Below are 21,726 nucleotides of genomic sequence, written 5' to 3' on the forward strand. Positions count from 1 at the left end.
GTGTTCCCAGAGTGTGTGTGTGGCTGGCTCCCCTCCAGGCCACCCGGTGTAGACTGATTACCTTTTATGCTCTTCCTTCAGGCCGGGCAGCCAAAAGTGAGGAATGTACCACTTCAGCAGCCCCCCAGAGCAGGAAGAAGTTAAGGTGAGACTTGGCTCTGGGGTGGCCCTGGGGCCCCAGCCTGAAGAGTCCCGCAATTAACGGGCTCTGAGGGAGTCTTGAGGAGGCTCTTAGGAGACTGTGTCGGGCTCTGGGGGCAATGGGTGAGGGGAGTGTCCCAGAAGCGACAGGAGGGAGCATTTTACGCGCATATAGGGTGGAAGGTGCGTCCGGGTAACTAATGGCAACTGGGCGGGGTGAGCCCGCGCTGCGGGAGCTCTTCGACAGAGAAAAACTACGACTCCCAGGTTGCTCCAGGCTTAGCCCGGCTTTTCCGCCCGCCCACTGGCTGCCGGTCTGGCGAGCGGCGAAGCGGATTGGCCGCGGCCGTGCGGGGCTCCCCAACTAGCAGGTTAGTGGGCGCCGCCGGCAGCAGACGTTGACCGGGAGCGGGGGGTGGAGGGGCCCCTGATCGCCATTCTGGAAACGGCCGGGCGCTGTCTCTGTAGCGTAGCCGCTGGCTGTGAGGCGCGGGGCGGGGGCGGAGACTGCGTGGCGCAGGCGCGGTGCTGGGCTTCTCCTGGGTCCCCAGACAGCTGGAGGAGATAAACAGAGGAGGAGGAGGGAGGGGAGTGCGTGTGTGAGAGCGCGCGAGGGAGTGTGAGTGTGTGTGAGCGCGGGTGTGAGGCGGTGCGCAGGGGCGGGCGGAGGCGCTGTCCGGCCCCGGCCAGGCGCCAGGCCGGGAGCATGGGAAGGGGCTAGAGCTGCCTGGGCCCCCCAGCCCCCTCCCCGGGATCCGCGCCCCACCTCCGGGGAGAGGGGCCGGGCCCCCCGGACGGACATGGGCTCCTGAAGTTGCGCCGCCACCGGTCCTGGGAAGAGGCCTGACAGGTACGGGTAGCCGCCGCCCCCTGCTCTCCTCGGGCGCCGAGGCGAGGACCGGCTCCGGCAGCCTCGGCACACGGGCCGCCAGCTCTGGGCCGGCCCCAGCCCTGCCGGCCCGGGGGCCTGAACCCGTCCGCCTGAGGGCTCCGGGGTGTCCCGAGAAGGGGCAGGCCTCGCCGGGTCGGAGGGCAGAGTGGGCCGGGGGCGGGGTGGGGACGGAGGGCTGGCAGGGACGTGGGGGGAAGGCTCTGGGAGTTCGGGGAGGCTCTTCCGAGGGAGAGGTGGAAGTCGTCCCATCACGGGACTTTTTTGCGGAGTTTTTGTTTGACATCTGATCTGGCGCGGGTCTCAGGAAGAAGGGGGCAGGTGGAAGTGTCGGGAGGGCAACGTTGACCTGACCTGCTCTCTCTTAGTTTCCATCTCTGTGTGTGTGTGTGTGTGTGTGTGTCCGTCCCCGTGTCCAGTCCAGGCTTCTGGCAGCCGCAGATGCCTTCAGTGGCCCATCCTGGCACCAAGCTGAACTCTGCCGAGGTGTTTCCACCAGGCGACTGTAGCGCCCGTACAAAGGGCCTTTACTTGGGAACTGGCTATTCAGTACCCACTTCAAAGGGCAAATGGGAAGTGTGGAGTAGGAGAGAGACTGCGACCCAGCAGGATCCAATTCTCGTTGCTGAAAGCTGCAGTGAGACGCCCCCTTGCCAGCCAGGTTGAATTCACGTAGTGCCCTCTGGCTCTGTCTTCTGCAGGTGTACTACTAGGGTCTCTAGAAAAGAGGCATCGGGATTTATGACTAATGTCTAACAACCTAATTTGACTATTTCCTCCAAAGGCCTTTCCTTCTATGACTTTAACTTCCTGAGGTAGTGGTAAAGCAACTTTAAAAAGTTTTCCTCTCAAGTTAGTGAGTTTAAAAGCCTGGTAAGGTGGATGTAGCTTCCCCATTCTTCCCAAAGATGGGGTAGATGATCAGGGCAAAGTGGCAGTTAAGTCTTCCCTTTTAATAAAGCCTGAAACAGTTTTGAGAAAAAGATTATTCTGAGGTCACCTCCTGACTCAAAGGCATTATGAAATCCCCACCTAGGGCACAGGTATGCCCAGTGGCCTCACTAAGCTTTTTTGTACATTGCAGTCCTCCTTGAGTAGCCAGTCTCTGTTCACTAAGTTGAAGGAACTACTAAAGGCTATTTTTGATTTGAATTCTGGCTGCTTCTTCTTTGTAATTATATTTTTAAAGGGATTGAATTGAATCTTGGCTATTGAGCATAATGATAACCAGATCCTCTATCACAGGCCAAGGAGTAATTAGTAGGGCTCCTTTGGGCCGAGTCTAAGACTAACAGTGGATTTTTTCATTGCAGTTTGTTGTATTTCATCGGCAGGTGGGAAACAACCTTTTCTGCCATAGTTTGTGATCATGATGCTTAATTCTGGAGTCCAGCTATCCTTCCCTCTTAACCTATTTGGGGGCACTTATGTTCAAGTCACATCCCACTTTGTAGAAGCAGTGCTTTGGGTCAACTCTGAAGGATAACTGAACAACAATTCATATTTCTGCCTGGGACTCCTTCCCTTGGGGTCACTGAAGGAAAGAGAATATGTGTAGTGATTGTGGTGATGGTGTTAACATTGACGATTTGCCAGTTTTGAGTTTTAAAGTTGTCAAACAGCTGACAGTTTTTCTAGCTGGTAAGAACTCATGGGACATCCTGTGGAGGGTATTTTCACGCATGTGGGCTTCAGAATCTGGAAGGATACAACTGAAGAAGCCCCCTGCTAAAATCTGTGGCTCTTGAGGGGCTAACTGCTGGGAAGACCCAAAACTGTGACTTTAATTATTCTTCAATTATTTTTAATTTTCTTCTCTCCTTTTTGAATTAAGGAGTATAGCCCACGTGTGCAGTCCTGGGTCTCAGAGAGGGAGTCATAGACAACGTGTAAGGTGATGATACTTAACCTTTTCTTTTGGGCCCCTGGTTTAATGATCCATTCTGTTTCCTTTCTTCTTTTATCCTTACCTTTCCAGATTCTCCACTGCATCTTTGGGCTGCCAAACCCATATAATTCTTAGGCTGTGCTTTCTTCTCAGCTGTCTAATAAGCTCTTCAAAAACCCAAGCCCTGACAGTTGCGTCAGAAACCAGTCCCTTGGTGTTATGTTTAATTCTGGCTAATTTACTTTGAGGGATATTTACTAATTGGAATACATTCTAAAAAGTGACTGACATTTATTGAGGGCCTGGTATATGTCACGCTCTGTGCTAGGTAGTGTTCTTACTTTATCTAATTTAACCTTCATGACTACCACGTGAAGTGAAAGTTTTTCCTATTATACATATGAAGACACAGGTTCAGAGAGGTAGAATAACTTGCTTAAGGTCACACAGCTAGTTAAGTGAAAGGATCGGAATTCAGACCCAGGTCTGTCTCCTCAGGGACTGTGACACTTGAGCAAGAGCTGAAAGGACCAAAGCTAAGAGCCTGGGGGAACACATACTTGAAGAACTGTCTTTGGAAAGGGAACTGGACTTTCTCTGTGTGATTCTGCAAGGCAGCACTAGGATCAAAGGATGGAAATTCCAAGAGGGTGGATATTGGCTTGACAGGAGAGAATTTGGCTTTCTAAAAACAAAATGGGCTGCCTTGTGGGGGAGTGAGTTACCCATCATTGGAGGTATTCAAGAAGAGGCTTTGCCACTTCTTATCAGGGATACGGTAGAGGAGTTCATACTTATGTAGTTAAATTGGGCTGAGTTTTTTTTTTATTTTAAACTCTGTTATTATATAAAAATTATATCAAATTCCTGTCATTTTGATCTGTAAAAAACTAATATGTATTGAATACTTGCTTTGTGCCTGGCACTTGCTGAACACTTTTCCTACAATATTTCATTTAATCTTCAGAAGTCCCCTGAGGTAAGTATTATCACTATTCCCACTTCACAAATGAGGAAACTGAGGGTCCAGAAAGTTGAAAAATATGCTGGAGGTTACACAGCTAGTAGTAGTAGGGCTGATATTTGAACCTATGTCTGCACCTTCTTAGCTGTGTAACCTGGAGTAAAGCATGTGTTCTCTCTGAGCTATACTTTCCTCATATGTGAAATGAGCACCTACCTTACAGTGGGTATATAAGGACTAAATGATGTAATACGTGCTTTTCACTAGATCTCATCTTTTGCCCCCGAGAGCCTGGGTTTGGGGGTAAAGGGATGCCACTTTGGTTTCTTCAGGTTGAATTCAGGCCTGACTGAAACCCTGAGAGTTCTGGAGTTCATTCTTGGTGCTATTAGTAACAACTGCTGACTCCACAAAGGGCTTTGTGGCATTAGTAACTAATACCTTAAAAACTTGAGGCCTGAATAAGAGGAGTATTCAGCCAACAGGTTGGAGTATTGAAGGCAGTGTCAGAAGCTGTGTGGAAAGAAAATTCTCACCCTATTGTAGAATCAGATTCAGGGATCACTGTTTGCATTTTTATATTTAATGTCTTACTTTAGGATGAACAAGGTCACAACTGCTAGAGCTGTGACAGAGCTGGATACCAAGAATAATAACCCTTAATCCTCCCTGTAGCCATCTGGGGAGGTATTAACCCCATTTTCTTGGGGAAGGGGGCAGAGCAGGATCAGTCCTTGCCCAGGTAGCTATCTACAAGCTCTCTAGAGGCAGTGTTAGGATCAGGACCTTGGTAAAATTTTGTCCTTGTTCATAACCCCCAGATTCTATTTTCAGAAAGCATAAAACTGCTTATTCCCGAACCTTTTAGAGAGGCTTTATCAGAATGGGAGGCAGGCATTTCTGGTCAGGGAGCTTCATCAGTTGAGGCCTGAGTGTTTGGGTGCCAGTGGCGTACCTGGTTCCCTCTTGAGTCAGACATCTGGATGTCACACAGCTGCAAATGAATCAGAAAGGAAGCATTTCCAAATTGATTGGCTTAGTTTTCCTTGACCTTTCTGCTAGGAGTAAAGTTAGAGGGCGAAACTTAAAAGGCTTTCCTGTGAAAGGTACTTTGAGTTGTGGCAGGATTTGGAAAGATGCAAGTTAAAGGCAAAATGCAAGACTGTGGATGCTCTTGAATACAGTGAGAAAGGATAGCATCATCAGAATATGCTTCCATTTCTCTTTCTGTTCCCTTCCATTACCTTAAGGTAATTGTGACCCTAGGAGAAGGCAGATAAATTATCTATGATCACTGAAAAGCAAAGCTCTGAAAACATCAGGAAAATTTTTCACAAAACCCAGATCGTGATACAGAACTATACAGGCAGAGAAGACATCAAGGTGAGTTTTCATCCAGAGCCTCCCACAAGTGAAGCATTTCTTAGGATGGCCTTCCACAGAGAAAGCTTCAGTCAGCCCCATATGGAATCATTTAAGCCAGGAGCCTCAAAGATGGCAGAGAACTTTTCCAAAGATGCTTTGCCGATGGGCTTGTCCTACCATCCACACCTTTCTCAGATGATGTCCTTGTGCCAACTTAGTTCATGACCCTGAAATGCAATCTTTAAATTTGTGTTTGAGCCCGGCAGAGTCAAGGTGATTTTGATTCCTTAGCCTAACCCTAAGAAACGGTAAGAGACAAAGTTTCTACTGGGGAAGACTGCTTGGATGTGGTCTGATTAAAGATAATAGTAGTAACTCTTTTTTAGTGGCCAACAGCCTGGGTCCTGGAGTTAAGCTATCTAGTTTGACTCTTCATTTAATTACTGTAACTTTGGGCAAGTTAACTTCTCCATGCCTCATCCTTCATCTATAAAATGAGGATAATAGTAGTACCTGTCTCACAGGGCTGTTATGAGGAGTCTGTCAGATAACACTTGTAAAATGTTTAGAATGTTCAATAAGTATTATTTACTACGCTCAGTGTCAAGGCATTTTACATACGTGGCTCTTCCATTCCTCATCAGTCTGTGAAGGTAGGCTTTATCATCCCTGTTATTTTTTAAATTTATTTATTTACTTATTTATTTATTTTTGGCTGCGCTGGGTCTTAGTTGTGGCGCGCAAGATCTTCATTGCAGCATGTTTAGTTGAGGCATGCGGGATCTTTAGTTGTGGCATGCAGACTCTTAGTTGCGGCATGCATGTGGGATCTAGTTCCCCAACCAGGGATCAAACTTGGGCCCCCTGCATTGGGAGCGTGGAGTCTTACCCACTGGACCACCAGGGAAGTCCTATCATCTCTGTTTTATAGATTGGGAAACTGAGGTTTAGAAATGCTGTCACACAGAAAGTAGGTGGCAGAACTGGATTGAACTTTAGGTCTGTCAGACTCCACAGCCCAACTCTTTTTATTTTATTATACTAGTTCCAATTACCTTTATGCATTGGAAGTGCTTTTTTTTTCCTATAGGATTGCTTCCGTAGGAAAACCATCGCAAATAGAGTGAAAGGAAACTTGCATACATCTTTTGCATAATTCAGAATGTTGAAAGGGGGTCAGCTGTCACTCAGTGGGAGCACCTCCCTGCAGTGGTAGGCAACAAGTCCAGAGGAAGGAGAATACAGATGACTTGGGTTCCATCTCCACTCTACTGCTACCTAGCAGTGTGTCCTTAGAATTATGGGATAAGGGCATTGGAACGGGTTTTGCAGCTCATCTCAGAGTCTACCTCTCATTTTACAGATGGGTAAATAGGCTGAGGGAATGAAATGTCATACTCAGAGTCACACAGCCAGTTAGAGGCAGATCTTGGCCTGGAGCACAAGACCCTAATCCCGGTTTAGTGCTTCTTCCTCAGTACCATATAGCGTTGTGCTTCAGTTCTCCCTCGTTAAATGGGGATGATAATAACTTTCTAGCTTCCTCACAAGATTGTTGTGAAGTTCAAATGAAAAGCATGAACAAAAGCATTCTGATAGGTATAAAACACTGTTTGTATGCAAGGTAGTCATGCTGTGATTCATTCAGCAAGTATTTACTGGGACCTGCTAAGCCTACATCACTCCTTGGGGACCCAGGAGGATCAGTAGATGAATCAGGTAAAGAGCTGGCCCTCAGGATGCTTTTAGTCTTTTAAGGAAAAGAAGCCACATAAATAACTACTGTTCAAGTTAGGAGACAGATAAAGGAAAGAGTGAGAACTAAATTTTCTTTTCATAAGTTGTCATTTTGAGGTAGAGAAAAGAAGAAAGGGTTTTGGGACTTTTCCTCCTTTACAATTGAGATATAATTTACTTACCATAAAACCTACCCTCTTAATGTGTGCAAATCTGCACTTTTTAATATATTCACAAAGTTGTGCAATGATCACCAATATCTAATTCTGGAACATTTTCATCACCCCCCAAAAGAAACCCATACCCTTTAGCTATCACTGCCTACCCCCCAATCATCCCATCTTCTCCCTCAACACTAGACAACCACTAATCTACTTTCTGTCTCTATAGCTTTTTCTATTCTTGACATTTCATATAAATGGATTCGTACAATATGTGGCCTTTTGGGACTGGCTTCTTTCCCTTAACATAATGTTTTCAAGTTTCATCCATGTTATAGCATGAATCAGTACTTCATTCCTTTTTATGGAAGAATAATATTCCATATATGGATATACCACATTTTATTTATCCATTGATGGACATTTGGGTTGTTTCTACTTTGGGGATATTATAAACAATGCTGCTATGAGTGTTCATGTACAAGTTTTCATGTGGACATAGGTTTTCATTTCTCTTGGGTATATACCTAGGAGTAGAATTTCTGGGTCATATGGTCACTCTAAGTTTAACTTTTTGAGAGGAGGCTTTTCTTAAATGACTTTTTCTTATTGAAAATAATACTGTCACTCACACTTAGTATTTACAGTGTGCCAGTTATCCCATGTAATCCTCACAACAGTCCTGAGGTAGGTACAATCATTCTCTCTGTGTAACAGTTGAAAAAATAGCCAGTGTTTCTTGAATTATCACATGCCAGGTATTGTGCTAAGTGTTTTACAATGCATTACCTCATTAATGCTCCCAGTAACCCTGTGAGATAGATATTATTACATATGCGATAGATATTATTACATATGCCTATATAGCAGGTAAAAACAAAAATAAAACAAAAAAACCCAGGAGCTTAAAAGTAAACAGTTTTGCCCAAGAACACAACCTAGTGTGTGGTAGAGCCAGATTCAAACTCAAGTTTCTTTCCATCCAAAGCTAGTTTCTAATGACTATTTCCACATTAGCACAAAACAGTAAAAGTTTACAGTAGAATACTTGGAAAATACACAGGAACAGAAAGAAAAATATATCGCCTGTTGTCCTACCAGAGACATGACCACTGGCTAACAATTTTTGTGCATATCCTTCTTGTTATAGCGTTACATATGTACATTTTTTGGTTTGTATTTTTTCCCCCAAGGCTGGGATGGCTATATATATGTCTTAAACCTGATTTTTAAACTAAAATGATTAATGGTTTTTCCATTTCATTAAGCAGTCTTCCATGTTTTGAATGACTCTATAATAGGAAAAAAAGTGGGTTTTTTTTGTTTTTTGGGGTTTTTTTTGCCACATCACGAGGCTCGTGGGAACTTTGTTCCCCAACCAGGAATCGAACCCGGTCCCCCGGCAGTAGAAGCGTGGAATCCTAACCACTGGACGGCCAGGGAATTCCCGGAAAGAAAGATTTTTAAAAGGGCTTTATTAGAGAGAATTCCAAATGTATACAAAGTAAACAGAAGAGTATAATAAACCGCCATGTACTCATCATCCTATCTCAATAACTGTCAACATCCTGCCATTCTTGTTTCACCTATACCTCCCCTGCTTTCCACCCACCCATTCTATTTTTTAGGTAAAATTTACAAACATGAAAACACACTAATCTTGATTGTATAATTTTAACAAATGGACATACCCATGTGAACATACCTCCAATATCCATGAAATCATACTCCCATCAATATATAGAGAGCCTTCTGTCACTCTAGAAAGTTCTCAGGTGTCCTTTTCTTGCCAATCTCCACACCCCCAGGCAACACTTCTGATTTTTTTTTAACTATACTTTGCCTGTTTTAGAACTTCATATAGATGGAATCATACAGTATGTACTTTATGTCTGGCTTCTGTTGCTCAGAATCTAAGAGATTCTTCCATGTTGTTGCCTGTATTAGTAGTCCCTTTTTTTTTTTAATATAATAACTTTGTTGGGATATAATCCATATGCCATATAATTCATGCATTTAAAGTATACAATTCATTGGTTTTTAGTAGACTCACAGATGTGCAACAATCACCACAGTCAGTTTTAGAACATACTTATCACCTCAAGAAGAAACTCTGAACCACGGTGAAATACCACTTCACATCCACGAAGATGGCTATGATTTAAAAAAAAAAACAAGTGTTGGTGAGGGTGTGGAGAAAGTGGGACCCTTATACATTGGCTGGTGAGACTGTAAAATGGTGCAGCTACTATGGAAAACAGTCTGGCGATTCCTCAAATAGTTAAACATAGAATTACCATATGACCCAGCAATTCCACTCCTAGGTATATACCCAAAAGAACTGCAAACAAGTACTCAAACAGAGACTTGTACGTGAATGTTTATAGCAGCACTATTCACAATGGATGAATGGATAAACACAATGTGGCATAGCAGTGCAATGGAATAGTACTCAGCCATAAAAAGGAACGAAGTACTGATACGTGCTGCAACATGGATGAACCTCAAAACATTATAATACGTGAAAGAGGCCAGACACAAAAAGGCCACAAATTGTAGGATTCCATTTATGTGAAAAACCTAGAATAGATAAATCCATAGATACAGAAAGTAAATTAGTAGTTGCCAGGCGCTGGGGAGAGGAGGGAATAGGGAATGACTGCTTAATGGGTATGAGGTTTTCTTTTGGGTTGATGGAAATGTTTTGGAATTAGCTAGAGGGGGTGGTCCCACAACATTGTGAATGTACTAAATACCACTGAATTGTACACTTTAAATGATTAATTTTATGTTACGTGAGTTTCAATTCAGTTAAAAAAAAAAAAGGAAACATATCCTTTAGTTATCACCCTTCTACCTCCTGTCCCCTCCAGCCTCAAGAAATCACAAATGTACTTTCTATTTCTATAGATTTGCCTATTCTGGACTTTTTATATAAATGGACTTACATGGTATGTGGGCTTCTTTCACTTAGCATAATGTCTTCAAGTTTCATCCATGTTGTAGCCATGTCTCAGTACTTCATTCCTTTTTCTGGCCAAATAACATTCGATTGTATGGATAAACCACATTTTGTTTATCCATTGATCAGTTGGTGGACATTTCGGTGGTTTCTACCTTTTACCTATTGTGAATAATGTTACTATATGCATTCTTGTACACGTTTTCTTATGGAGTTTCTTTGTTTTTAACAAAGTCACTTTTTTCCTTCTGATCTTGCATTTCAAAGCTAGCAGAGGTGATAAAGACATCCTAGTCTCTGTGCCCCACCATCCGCAGTGGAATCCTCAATGTCAGCTTTGTCTCTCTGGTAGGGAATAAAATATGGAAGAAATGTAACCATGCCAGTGAGTATAGGTAACAGGAGTTATCAGATCTTAGTAGAATTCAGGTTTGGTGGAAGTCTATTAATCACCTACCACGATCCAGGTATATATTTTGTACTTTCATATGTATTTCATCATTTATTCCTCACAAAGATCCATTGAAGTAGGTTAGTATCCCTATTTTACAAATGAGGAAATTGAAACTCAGGTTAAGTAACTTGCACAACTACGGGGCTGAAATTCAGGCCCAGGTGCCTAAGTATTTCAAGTCTGCTTCTCTTTCTGCTGCGTTAACCAGAGCCTAAACAAGGACTATGGCACACCTGAAATGGGTGGTTCCTCGTGTTTGTTTGGATATTACCAATTCAGTCCTTGGTTCCAGATGAGTAATCTTCTCCAGATGTACTTTTTTCTAGGGTTTGTTAACCTTAGGCTCTTATATTACTGGTACCCTTTTCATTTTGAAGTATGAGATTAATTCCTCTAAATTTAACTGTTAGTTGAATTTTATTAGCTTCCTTTGTAACTATATAAAGATGTGCTCATTGAAGAAAGTTTCCTAGTAGCCTAAGTTAAAAGTTTGTGGTTAATCATTAGAGAAATGCAAATCAAAACTACAATGAGATATCATCTCACACCGGTCAGAATGCCCATCATCAAAAAATCTAGAAACAATAAATGCTGGAGAGGGTGTGGAGAAAAGGAACACTCTTGCACTGTTGGTGGGAATGTAAATTGATACAGCCGCTATGGAGAACAGTATGGAGATTCCTTAAAAAACTAAAAATAGAACTACCATACGACCCAGCAATCCCACTACTGGGCATATACCCTGAGAAAACCATAATTCAAAAAGAGTCATGTACCAAAATGTTCATTGCAGCTCTATTTACAATAGCCAGGACATGGAAGCAACCTAAGTGTCCATCAACACATGAATGGATAAAGAAGATGTGGCACATATATACAATGGAATATTACTCAGCCATAAAAAGAAACAAAATTGAGTTATTTGTAGTGAGGTGGATGGACCTAGAGTCTGTCATACGGAGTGAAGTAAGTCAGAAAGAGAAAAACAAATACCGTATGCTAACACATATATATGGAATCTAAGAAGAAAAAAAAAAGTCATGAAGAACCTAGCAGCAAGATGGGAATAAAGACACAGACCTACTAGAGAATGGACTTGAGGATATGGGGAGGGGGAAGGGTGGGCTGTGACAAAGTGAGAGAGTGGCATGGACATATATATACACTACCAAATGTAAAATAGATAGCTAGTGGGAAGCAGCCGCATAGCACAGGGAGATCAGCTCGGTGCTTTGTGACCACCTGGAGGGGTGGGATAGGGAGGGTGGGAGGGAGGGAGACGCAAGAGGGAAGAGATATGGGAACATATGTATATGTATAACTGACTCACTTGGTTATAAAGCAGAAACTAACACACCATTGTAAAGCAATTATACTCCAATAAAGATGTTAAAAAAAAAAAAGTTTGTGGAAGGGATGGTGTTAAGTTCTAGGCATTTTAGAGCTCTGGGAATAGAATACCTTTTAGAAGGTGTAACATCTGCATAGCAACTCATATTTTCTTTATAACATTAAATCATATCTTTTCCTTTGTGCCTTAGGTATTTTTATATTTCTCATATTCCTGACTCCTAGAAACTGGCTTCCTTCTTCCTCTTTTCCATTGAATATCAGCTAGAGTTTGCCTGCAATATCCTGAATTACAAGTAAATGCCATTCCTAAACCTTTGTATTCTAGCTAGAGGAAGTTTTTATTGAGCTTTCACGTTCTGCCAACAAATTAGCCCTCAGTGTTATTAGAGCTTTAAGTGTGAAAATCAGGGTTTATTCATTAACTGTGCTATCCTTAGGATGAAGAAGATACATTAAAAGTTGCTTGTTGTCTGGGAATTCCCTGGTGCTCCAGTGGTTAGGACTCGGCACTTTTCACTGTGGTGGCCAGGGTTCAATTCCTGGTTGGGAAACTAAGATCCCACAAGCCATGTGACTCAGCCAAAAAAAGAAAGTTGCTTGTTGTCTGTTAAAGTCCTTATTCTTCATTAGTGATTTCCCAGTTGTCTGTCTAGCTCTACTGTTATATGTTTAGTTTGTTTCCCCTACTGTCATTTTTGTGCTCTCTTCTAAGATGTGTGAATAAATGAGTATAAATAAAATTTAATTTATTATTCCATGTTGTTCCTTCTGAATTTACTGTCCTAGCTATTCATTTTGGTGTTTTGGTTAAATTAGCCTTTTTCAGTCACTCTTTGGAGCTCTGATTACAGTAGCCTTGGTGCCATTGATATACAATTAATGACAACTATATTGTGTGCTCTTGAAGAGACGGGTCTGTGTTCGGCTTGTTCTTTGCTGTATTTTCAAAGTTTAGCACAGTGCCTGGCAAAATAGGCATTGAAGTTTTTACCTTACGGATTCCTTTTTTTTTTTTTTTTTTTTTAATTTGGCTGCATCGGGTCTTAGTTGAGGCACGTGAACTCTTCCTTGCGGCATGCGAACTTTCAGTTGCGGCATGCGAACTTTCAGTTGCGGTATGTGGGATCCAGTTCCCTGATCAGGGATTGAACCCGGGCCCCCTGCATTGGGAGCTCAGAGTCTTAGCCACTGCACCACCAGGGAAGTCCCCACCTTATGGATTCTTGAAGTCACTTATTTCCGTCTTTTTGCCCCTCAGCAGAACTGAGCATTATGTAATTTGCATACTGCACCAGAGATAGAAATCCCCTTGTTGTAATCTTTTCTAGTGTTTAATCATATATAATATATATAACTTCCTTTTGCCAATTCCAGTCTTTCATTCGTATCATTTCATATCTATGAGTTCTTTACTCTGTAGAATTGACTATTTCCTAACCTTCCTTAAAATAATGCTTTTAAAATTTGACCATGATTAAATCTCCTAATATTCAAATAACTTTTATTTATTGCTCTGATTATTTGTATTTGAGAGACTTTGGACTGAAGTGTGAAACTAGTTATGCCCCCTGTACATATGAGCATATTTCTCTCCTGAGGTGAGCCTTTCAAATAATCTCTGCTTAGAAGTGTTTCCAGTTATGCTTGTCTGCCTCTAAAAGTTTGTGGAAAGGCACTGTTGCCCTTACGAGAGGAGAGGGTGGGTTGTGCTCCAGAATGAGCTATCTGCCAGTGTGCTATCATTTCTTCTCAGGATGGGAATGGAAATGTTTACCAAAATACCAACTGAGCAGTAGTTGTGTTAAATTTGACATTTTGGGTTTTAAACCTCTGCCTACCAGTCTGATATTGTTTTAAATCCCAGTTTCCATTTTACCATTTACCTGAATTGTAATGGTTTTTGCTTGCCTGGTTTCTCTGCTTTTACCTCCCTTGTTCCTTTTAGTATTTCCAAGCCACACACCAATATTAGCTAAAGTCCCTTGCCTTTTTTTTTTTTTTTTCTTTTTTTTTTGGCCTCGCCATGCGGCTTCTGGGATCTTAGTTCCCCCACCAGGGATTGAACCCGTGCTCTCGGCAGTGAAAGCGCCGAGTCCTAACCGCTGGACTGCCAAGGAATTCCCTAAAGTTCCTTGCCTTTGATTCTTTGCTTTCTTAGTATAGGTACTGTATCTTTCATCTCATTATTCCCCTGTGTCAAGCACAGTGCTTGGTGCTTGGTAAAAACTCAGTTTATGTTTTAGGAAAAATAATGAATGAGTAGTGACAAATTAGTTGGCTCTTTTGGGGATTCTCGTAGTGATCATTACTCTAGGAAATTACATACCGTAGTAATTTATTCATATATACGTAGTAATTCAGAGTATCCATACAGTTCTGGGTTTGAGTCCCAGCTCCACCTCCAGTTTATTAGCTGTGTGACATTGTGAAAATTGTCTCACATCTATGACTCTATTTCTTCATCTATAAAATGATAGTAGCATCTACCATACAAGCTTTTTGAACTAATCTTAGCACTAGTTGTCTCTCTCCTCAGAAGTGTATCCCTCTAGTTCTTTGCGATTTCTTGTCATTCACGGTTCAGCTTAAATGTCATCTTCTCAGAGAGCCCCTCTGTATCAGGCAGGATTTGTAGTTGTAAGCAGCAGAAACCAATTCTAGCTGATTCTTGAAAGGATATTAGGGAAACTCACAAAATATCAGGGAAGGCCGCAGAGCAGGCTTGAAGAATGGGCTGGAACAAGGGAAACTGGTTAGCATCCAGGACCCACAGCCAGAATTATTCACGGAACCAGTCCATGAGGTCACTGCTGCCACTTATATAGCTTACACCACCACCAGCTGACTGGACCTTAATGGCCATTATAGCACCTCTTCCTGCCAGCATGGACTCTCCATGGTCCTCTGATTCGTTGACAGCAGATCCCAATTAAGGTCTGGGGCTCATGTGTCTGTTGGCATAGCCTGGGCCATATGCACACACTCTAGGTGTAAGGGAGCCTCAGAAAGAGAATCTTGTCTCCACCATTCTCACTTCATAGTGAGAGGGCGCTCTGCCTCCCGCCAGACTCGTTAGATGGGGAGTTCCCAAAATACAGGAAGGGAGTTCACATGCTGAGCAGCCAGAAAACTCCAAAATACACTATATTTTCTTTGACCTCAAGTCTAAAAGTAGCCCATCAATCACTCTCTGATCAACTTGTTTTATTTTCATCATAGCTCTTTTCACTACTGGATATATTCTTATTTTATTTGTATTATTATTTGTTATCTATCCCCTCCTGCTAGAATATAGGTACCATGAGAGTAAGGAACTTGCCTATTTTGTTCACTGCTGTATCTCCTGGGCCCGGAATAGTACCTGGCATATAGTAGAAGCTTCTTGTGTTCACCTGTTAAATGAATAAATTAATGAATGAATAAATATAAAGCACTTAGCACAATTCCTGGTACATAGTAAGTACATAATATTTGGCAACTTACTATTTCTTAGCAGATAAAAGTATTTATATTCTTTTCAAAATAAAATTAAAGAAAAAACTTTATACTTACATTATTTTATTTGACCTTCCCAGTAATCTTCCAAGGAAAAGGTGTTGGGAGTAAAAAATGAGCCTCTTTCTGGTGAAGCATGCATGGCCCATTCAGTGTTTGTTCCAATGCTTCCTGTGCCTGTGAGTGACCCGAATGAGGGCCTACTTAGAGAGGTTAAGAGACTTGACCAAGGCCACATCACTGGTCTTACTTTATATCAGATATACTCACTGACTTTGGTGTTTTCCATTGTAATAAGCCTCACCCCATATTATTGGTGATTGTGGGGCAATTACTGTTATTGTTTTGGCTTTGACCATTATATCGCAAATCAGAGCCATAAACACAATTGCAGGCCAATGCTTAATTTATGTCAGTTTGTTCAAATTCATAATTTTAATTTGATGGCCAAGGGCCCCTGGAAAAGCCATTGTGGAATTGTAGTTCTCAGATGGCATCCCTGAATGTTCTTGGTGCTTGTAGGTTTTGTGAGCCTAAATAGTGCCAGTGACTTCCATATATCCCTGTTAATGCTCCCTAAGATGCAATGCTGGGTGGCTTCCACACTGTAAGGGAAGGTTCTTGCCCTTTTAAGAGCTTTTAATCCCAAAATAGACCATGGAGGCATAAGCCCCAAAGAACTCGAGCTGAATGGGAACATCTAATCAGGCAGCAAGTTTTTTATAGTCCCACTGTGTGCTTAGCTCTAAAGGAAAAATAAATCTGCAATAACATAGTGTTTATAAATAGAGTCTCCTTTTGTGGTTAAATGCCAAAAGGAAAGGAAGGAGTCTGCTCACAGCTCAGGTGGAGAAGGTTTGGTTTTCGGAGGGTGTGCTAGGAATCTGCAGGAGGCCAGCTGGAGGAAAGCCAGGACCAGGAGATCCAGAAGTGGCCTCGGGAGGTCCTGCTGACTTGGGAGGGTTGGCAGAGAGGCCTGATGGGCCTTACAAGCCATCATTAGAGGGCCATCATGGAGAAGGAAGACTAGACCTCCTGTGTGACTCCAGAGGTAGAAACAGGACCAAAAGGTGGACATAACAAGAGGCAGAACTTTCTTTTAAAACATAGTGGTTTAAAATGTAAAATAGATAGCTAGTGGGAAGCAGCCGCATAGCACAGGGAGATCAGCTAGGTGCTTTGTGACCACCTGGAGAGGTGGGATAGGGAGGGTGGGAGGGAGGGAGACGCAAGAGGGAAGAGATATGGGAACATATGTATATGTATAACTGATTCACTTTGTTATAAAGCAGAAACTAACACACCATTGTAAAGCAATTACACTCCAATAAAGATGTTAAAAAAAAACCCAAAAAAACAGTGGTTTATGTTTTTCTCTAGTGGGTTTTTTTTTCTGATTGTAAAATAAAATTAATGTGCTTTTATAGAAAAAATTTGAAAACATCAAAAAGTAGAAGGAAAAAATCAGTCATACTATTTATTATCCAAAGATGGCAATTGTTATTTTTTATATTTCCTTTTTTAAACATAGCTGTGATAATAGTGTTTACTGCAAAAGCAAAATATAAACATTTGACATGATGTAAGCATTTTTCCTTCATAAGTAGCATTTCTAATGCTACATAATATCATATGGCTATACATTATTTAGCCATTCCTCTATCATTGGAAACTTGGATGGTTTTATTTTTTTTTGCTTTTACGAACTCTGTGATGAATATGCTTCAGTATGGAACTTTTTTATTTCTCATATTTTGTGCTTTCTTATGGCAAATTATCAGAAATGAGATGACTAGGTCTTTCTAACAGAGTTGTATGATAAAGGAATAGTTTGCCTAAGAAGTTCTGAGTCTGAAAGCCTACATATCAGGGTATTGAAGAAGGATTTCTTTATGTTTGACATGGTCACCATTACATTTCCTGTCCGCTCTTTTATTCTGTGCATCTGTTAGAGGGTTGAATGTTCTGTTTGTGATACTGATTTGGTTTTGGGGAGAGCCAAGCTGAAGGTCAAGGATTTTGAAGCATAATTAAAAGTTTCAGACTGGTTGCCACAGATGCATGCTGAGCAAGTGAAACTTGACATCCTTCTTGCTGTATGCCTTGTTCTTACTTTGGGATGTGCTTCCGTCTTCCTTCATACTCATATCCACACACACACACCCATTTTCTAGAGAAGCACACATGACTGACTCCTTCAGTGTTTGTTCCAGTACTTCCTGTGGCTGTGAATCATTGTCTCTCCACCCCCCAACCCCCTTCACCCTCCAGAGGTTCTTCAACACTATGGAGCAGGGCCAGCACACCATGTCATAAATCACAGGCAATAGCCAGTTTACTGGGTGGGCTGGTGGGCTATTTTAGGGGTGGAATCAGGGCCCTGAAGCCACCTTACTCCATCCTCCAAGGTTTGATGATTTTTTCCCCCCAGGTAATTAAATGTGTGTCTTGTGGACCTGGGCTTGGCTGGAATGCTCAAGGGTCCTGAAGATCCTTCTATAGCTTCCTTCTGTTGAATCCATTAAGAGAAGATGGCAAAAGTCAACATAACTAGAGACCTCATCTGTAGGCAGATAAAGGTAAGCAACCCAGACCTATGAATCAGAGCATGAGGTCCTTTTTCCCCACAGATTCATGTTATAGCTGAATAAACTGAGGACTAGAGTCTGTGACTTGCCTGAAATCACATAACTAATTAGTGGCAGACACAGGACTAGAACCAAGGTCTCTTGACTCTGATCTTCTTTTATCCAAGAACATGGAATCATGGAGACTCCTCTATCCAAGCACTTGTACCTGGGCTGCTGAGATTGATGGAGTCTGGTGAAGGAGGGGAGCATGTACGTGCACATCTGTGGAGGAGGCGGGGTGTGCAGCAGAAGTAAATAGAGCTTCTTCATGTTGCTCTGGCTGCTCAGTTGTACATATAACAGAACCTGGGGGAGTCTTAATCCCAGTTTAGCTTAGACTCTTTCTTCTCTTCTTCGAGGGTCTCCTATACCAAAGCCTGCACCTTTTCTCTGCAGTTTGTACCTGGAAGACACTCCAATACTGTGAGATGAATAGATGACTGGGCAGTCAAGCTCATTTAGTGAGGTAGCCCAGGCTTTGTCAGGGAAGCCCTCAGTAAAGGAGCACAGGTGTTTAATGGAGGAGATTCAACCAAGACAAGATGTGCTTTTGAAGTAAGAACCCCAGGCTGGGGTCAGGAACTTAATCTCACCACTGCCCTAATTAACTACCTATAAGACTTTAGTCACTTTACCTTTGTGTGCCTCAGTTTTCTGTTGTTAAATGATAATAATGTCTGTCTGCCTGCAGGCTGATCTTGAGAATGAAATCCGAAAGAACCTGAGAAAGTTCTTTGTAAAAGTTAAGTGCCAAAAATCTTTTAAAAATTAAGTGGCATGCAGCATAAGCTGTGGTCACCATCCAGAAGGATTGAGTGTATGCCTCTACATGAGCCATGTACCTGGTTCACGTTAGTCTGTGTTTTGTATATTTTCCCCTGCATCCCTGAATCCTTTTGCAGCTTTGTCCATTTGTGGGGGTTTTTGTGTGTGATTTCATTAGACTGAGTGGCCCCAAGGGCAAGGACCAATTCCTAGAGGCACAGAATCATAGAATTGGAGGGACCATGCAAGTTATTTTTCTCCTTTATATATACCCCACAATATGTGTCCTAAAGATAATGCCCACCTTGTCTAACCTAAATATGGAAACATTCCCTATTTGTTGTTTCAATTTTTTTTTTTTTTTGGTAACCCAACAATTACAACTTAGTCCTTAATTATATCCTCTCTTCTATCGACATTATTCTCTAATCCCTGCCCAAGTATACTGTAAGCTCCTGCAGGCCAATTTCTTGTTCTCTTTTCTAGCTCCTGTGGGGCCCAGCACAATGCTGCATATGTAACAGGAACATAGTAAATCATGTTAAATTGAATCAATGAATCTATGAGTTTGTTTCTGTTCCCCAGGAGCGGGGTGCCCTGAGCTTTGAGCGGCGCTACCATGTCACTGACCCCTTTATCAGACGGCTGGGCCTGGAAGCAGAGCTGCAGGTAAGAGATCCAATTTGCACCCTAGATACAGATGACTGGCTCTCCATTCTCTGCCTGCAGAGAATCCTCTTTGCACTATTCAAGGCATAAACAGTTTTTCTCTGCAGGTCATACCTGAAGGTTACCTCTCCTTTACAGCGGTTTTATTAGGCACGTAAATCTGAATCAAGATTAGTGATTGACATGGTCACACACAAATTGTTTTTTCGTCATATTATTTCCTTTGTGCTTGGAAAAAGACTATTGAATTTCATAACACTGTTTTTACTATTGGCTTGGACAATAAAGATTCTTACCTTTGTATAGGAATTTAGAGTTTACAAAGTGTTTTCACACACACACACACACACACACACACACACACACACACACACACTTGGATTTTAGCTTCAAAGAAATGCTGTGGGTGGTATATAGGAAATAGGTATTTAAAAAAAAAAAAAAAGGTTTAGAAAAACCAAGCACCTTGTCCAGTGTTGTCCTGTCCAATCCATGGGGAGTCAGGCCTACAGTCCAGATGTTCAGCTTTTTAGTTCTGTCTGACACAGAAACACTCCACAGTGTTAGCTCCATTCCCTTTCCTTCCTCAAGACCGTGTTTTGAATCCAACTTTTAGCTGTCCTATCCAACTTAGTGTCATCTGCAGGTTGAATAAGAATTCTCTTTGGTTCCTTCACGTTTGTTTGTAAGTAATTATGTTGATCTTAGAAAAAGACTAGAAAGAAATTCATTGCCTACTAACAGTGTTATCTCGAGTTAATGAAATTATAGATGATTGTTATTGCTTTCTTTTCATTATAAACTTTTATCCATTATAAAATATAACTACATTAATAGTAATATGGAAAAGATAAGTAAAAATTACTTGTTATTCCCACCTCCCTAGTATAATTACTATGTATATACTTCCTTTTATCTTTTGCATATTTTTACATAATTGTAATGATACTTTACATTGAATTTTGTATCTTTTCTATAATAATCCTTTTCTCCATGTTACCAAGTGGTCTTCACAACTTTCACTTAAAATTTTTTTTCTGACTATATAAGTAGTAAATATCATAGTAGAAAATATGGAATCGACAGAAAAATATAGAGAAGAAAACAAAATCACTTTTAATTCTACCATCCAGAGATAAACATTGTTAATGTTTGGTATATTACTTTCATGTATTATGAAGCAGAATGCTAGTTAAGAGATGGGCATTAGCGCTGAATAAATTTAGTTTCAAGACCTATCTTCTCTACAGCTATATAGCCTTGTTCAAGTTACCCTTAGTTTCCTGATCTGTAAAATGGATCAATAACTGAGAATTGTTGTGATGATTAAATGAGATGATTTTTGAAGTGCTTAATACAATGCCTGGATCATATAAGCTAGTTCAGTAAATAACAATTATTTTTATGTCTTCCAGTTTTTTTCATGCTTATGTAATTTTTTTCTGCAAAGTGGAGCTCATACCATTTACACAGTTTGCTAAACCCTTTTATACTTTTATGTCATTATTGTTTCCCCATACCTCTAAAAAGTCTTTGAAAACATGATTTTGTAAATATATTGTATTATTTATCCTTTACTCTATTTTTTTGAATTTCTTTCCATATTTCCTTGAAAAATAAAGTACATGCCTTTAGTGCAGTTGGAGGTGGGGCATGGAAGGTTTTACCTCCAAGGGGACATTTGGCAATGTCCAAACAGTTTTGGCTGTGAAAACTGAAAGGGTACTACTGGCATATAATGAATAGAGTATAGGGATGCTGCTAAACATTCTATAATCATAGTACAACAAAGAATGTGCAACAAAGAATTATGCAAAGCCCAATGCCAATAATGCCAAGGTTGAGAAACCCTGCTCTGGTGGATGCTGAGTAGACAGTTCTGGCTGGTCTTCTCCTTTTAGCTGTGCCTCCACCCAACCCATATTGTCTCTACTATCTCTTCCTGGTTTTATAACTTTGTCCACAACAGACTTGGAAACCTCTGTGAACACAAAACAGGATTCTAGCTATTATTTCCAAAGATTTGGCACTCAAATACAAAAATATGTTAAGGTGGATGAACTGTCTGAATTTGCACTTGGCTGAAGGCCACCTTGGCCGGGACCTATAGTAACAGTGCACAATATGAAGGAATGCCCACAGGTTTAGATGTTAAAACAAAGGCCTAGTTTGGACTTCCCTGGTGGCGCATGGTTAAGAATCCGCCTGCCAATGCACGGGACCCAGGTTCGAGCCCTGGTCCAGGAAGATCCC

At 41.6% G+C, this 21,726-nt stretch overlaps 1 protein-coding gene across 7 annotated transcripts in view; it reads left to right on the forward strand.

Annotated features, from left to right (window-relative positions):
- The first annotated feature begins 497 nt into the window (after positions 1–497).
- The window catches only part of WDTC1 (WD and tetratricopeptide repeats 1), a 74,542-nt gene continuing 53,313 nt past the window's right edge, over positions 498–21,726 (forward strand). The window contains exons 1-4 of one of the 7 annotated variants that reach the window (XM_036831680.1): positions 498–512; positions 2,865–2,924; positions 17,841–17,988; positions 19,390–19,473. In XM_036831680.1, coding sequence (XP_036687575.1) covers positions 17,941–17,988; positions 19,390–19,473 — 132 coding nt within the window. In that variant the 5' untranslated portion in view covers positions 498–512; positions 2,865–2,924; positions 17,841–17,940. Of the gene's footprint in view, positions 513–592; positions 992–2,864; positions 2,925–5,162; positions 5,266–17,840; positions 17,989–19,389; positions 19,474–21,726 lie in introns of those variants that run through there. The other 6 variants (XM_036832001.1, XM_036831519.1, XM_036831837.1 and 3 more) reach the window with 6 other exon arrangements.

Source organism: Balaenoptera musculus, chromosome 1 (genome assembly GCF_009873245.2).
Source record: "Balaenoptera musculus isolate JJ_BM4_2016_0621 chromosome 1, mBalMus1.pri.v3, whole genome shotgun sequence".
Classification (NCBI taxonomy): Eukaryota; Metazoa; Chordata; class Mammalia; order Artiodactyla; family Balaenopteridae; genus Balaenoptera; species Balaenoptera musculus.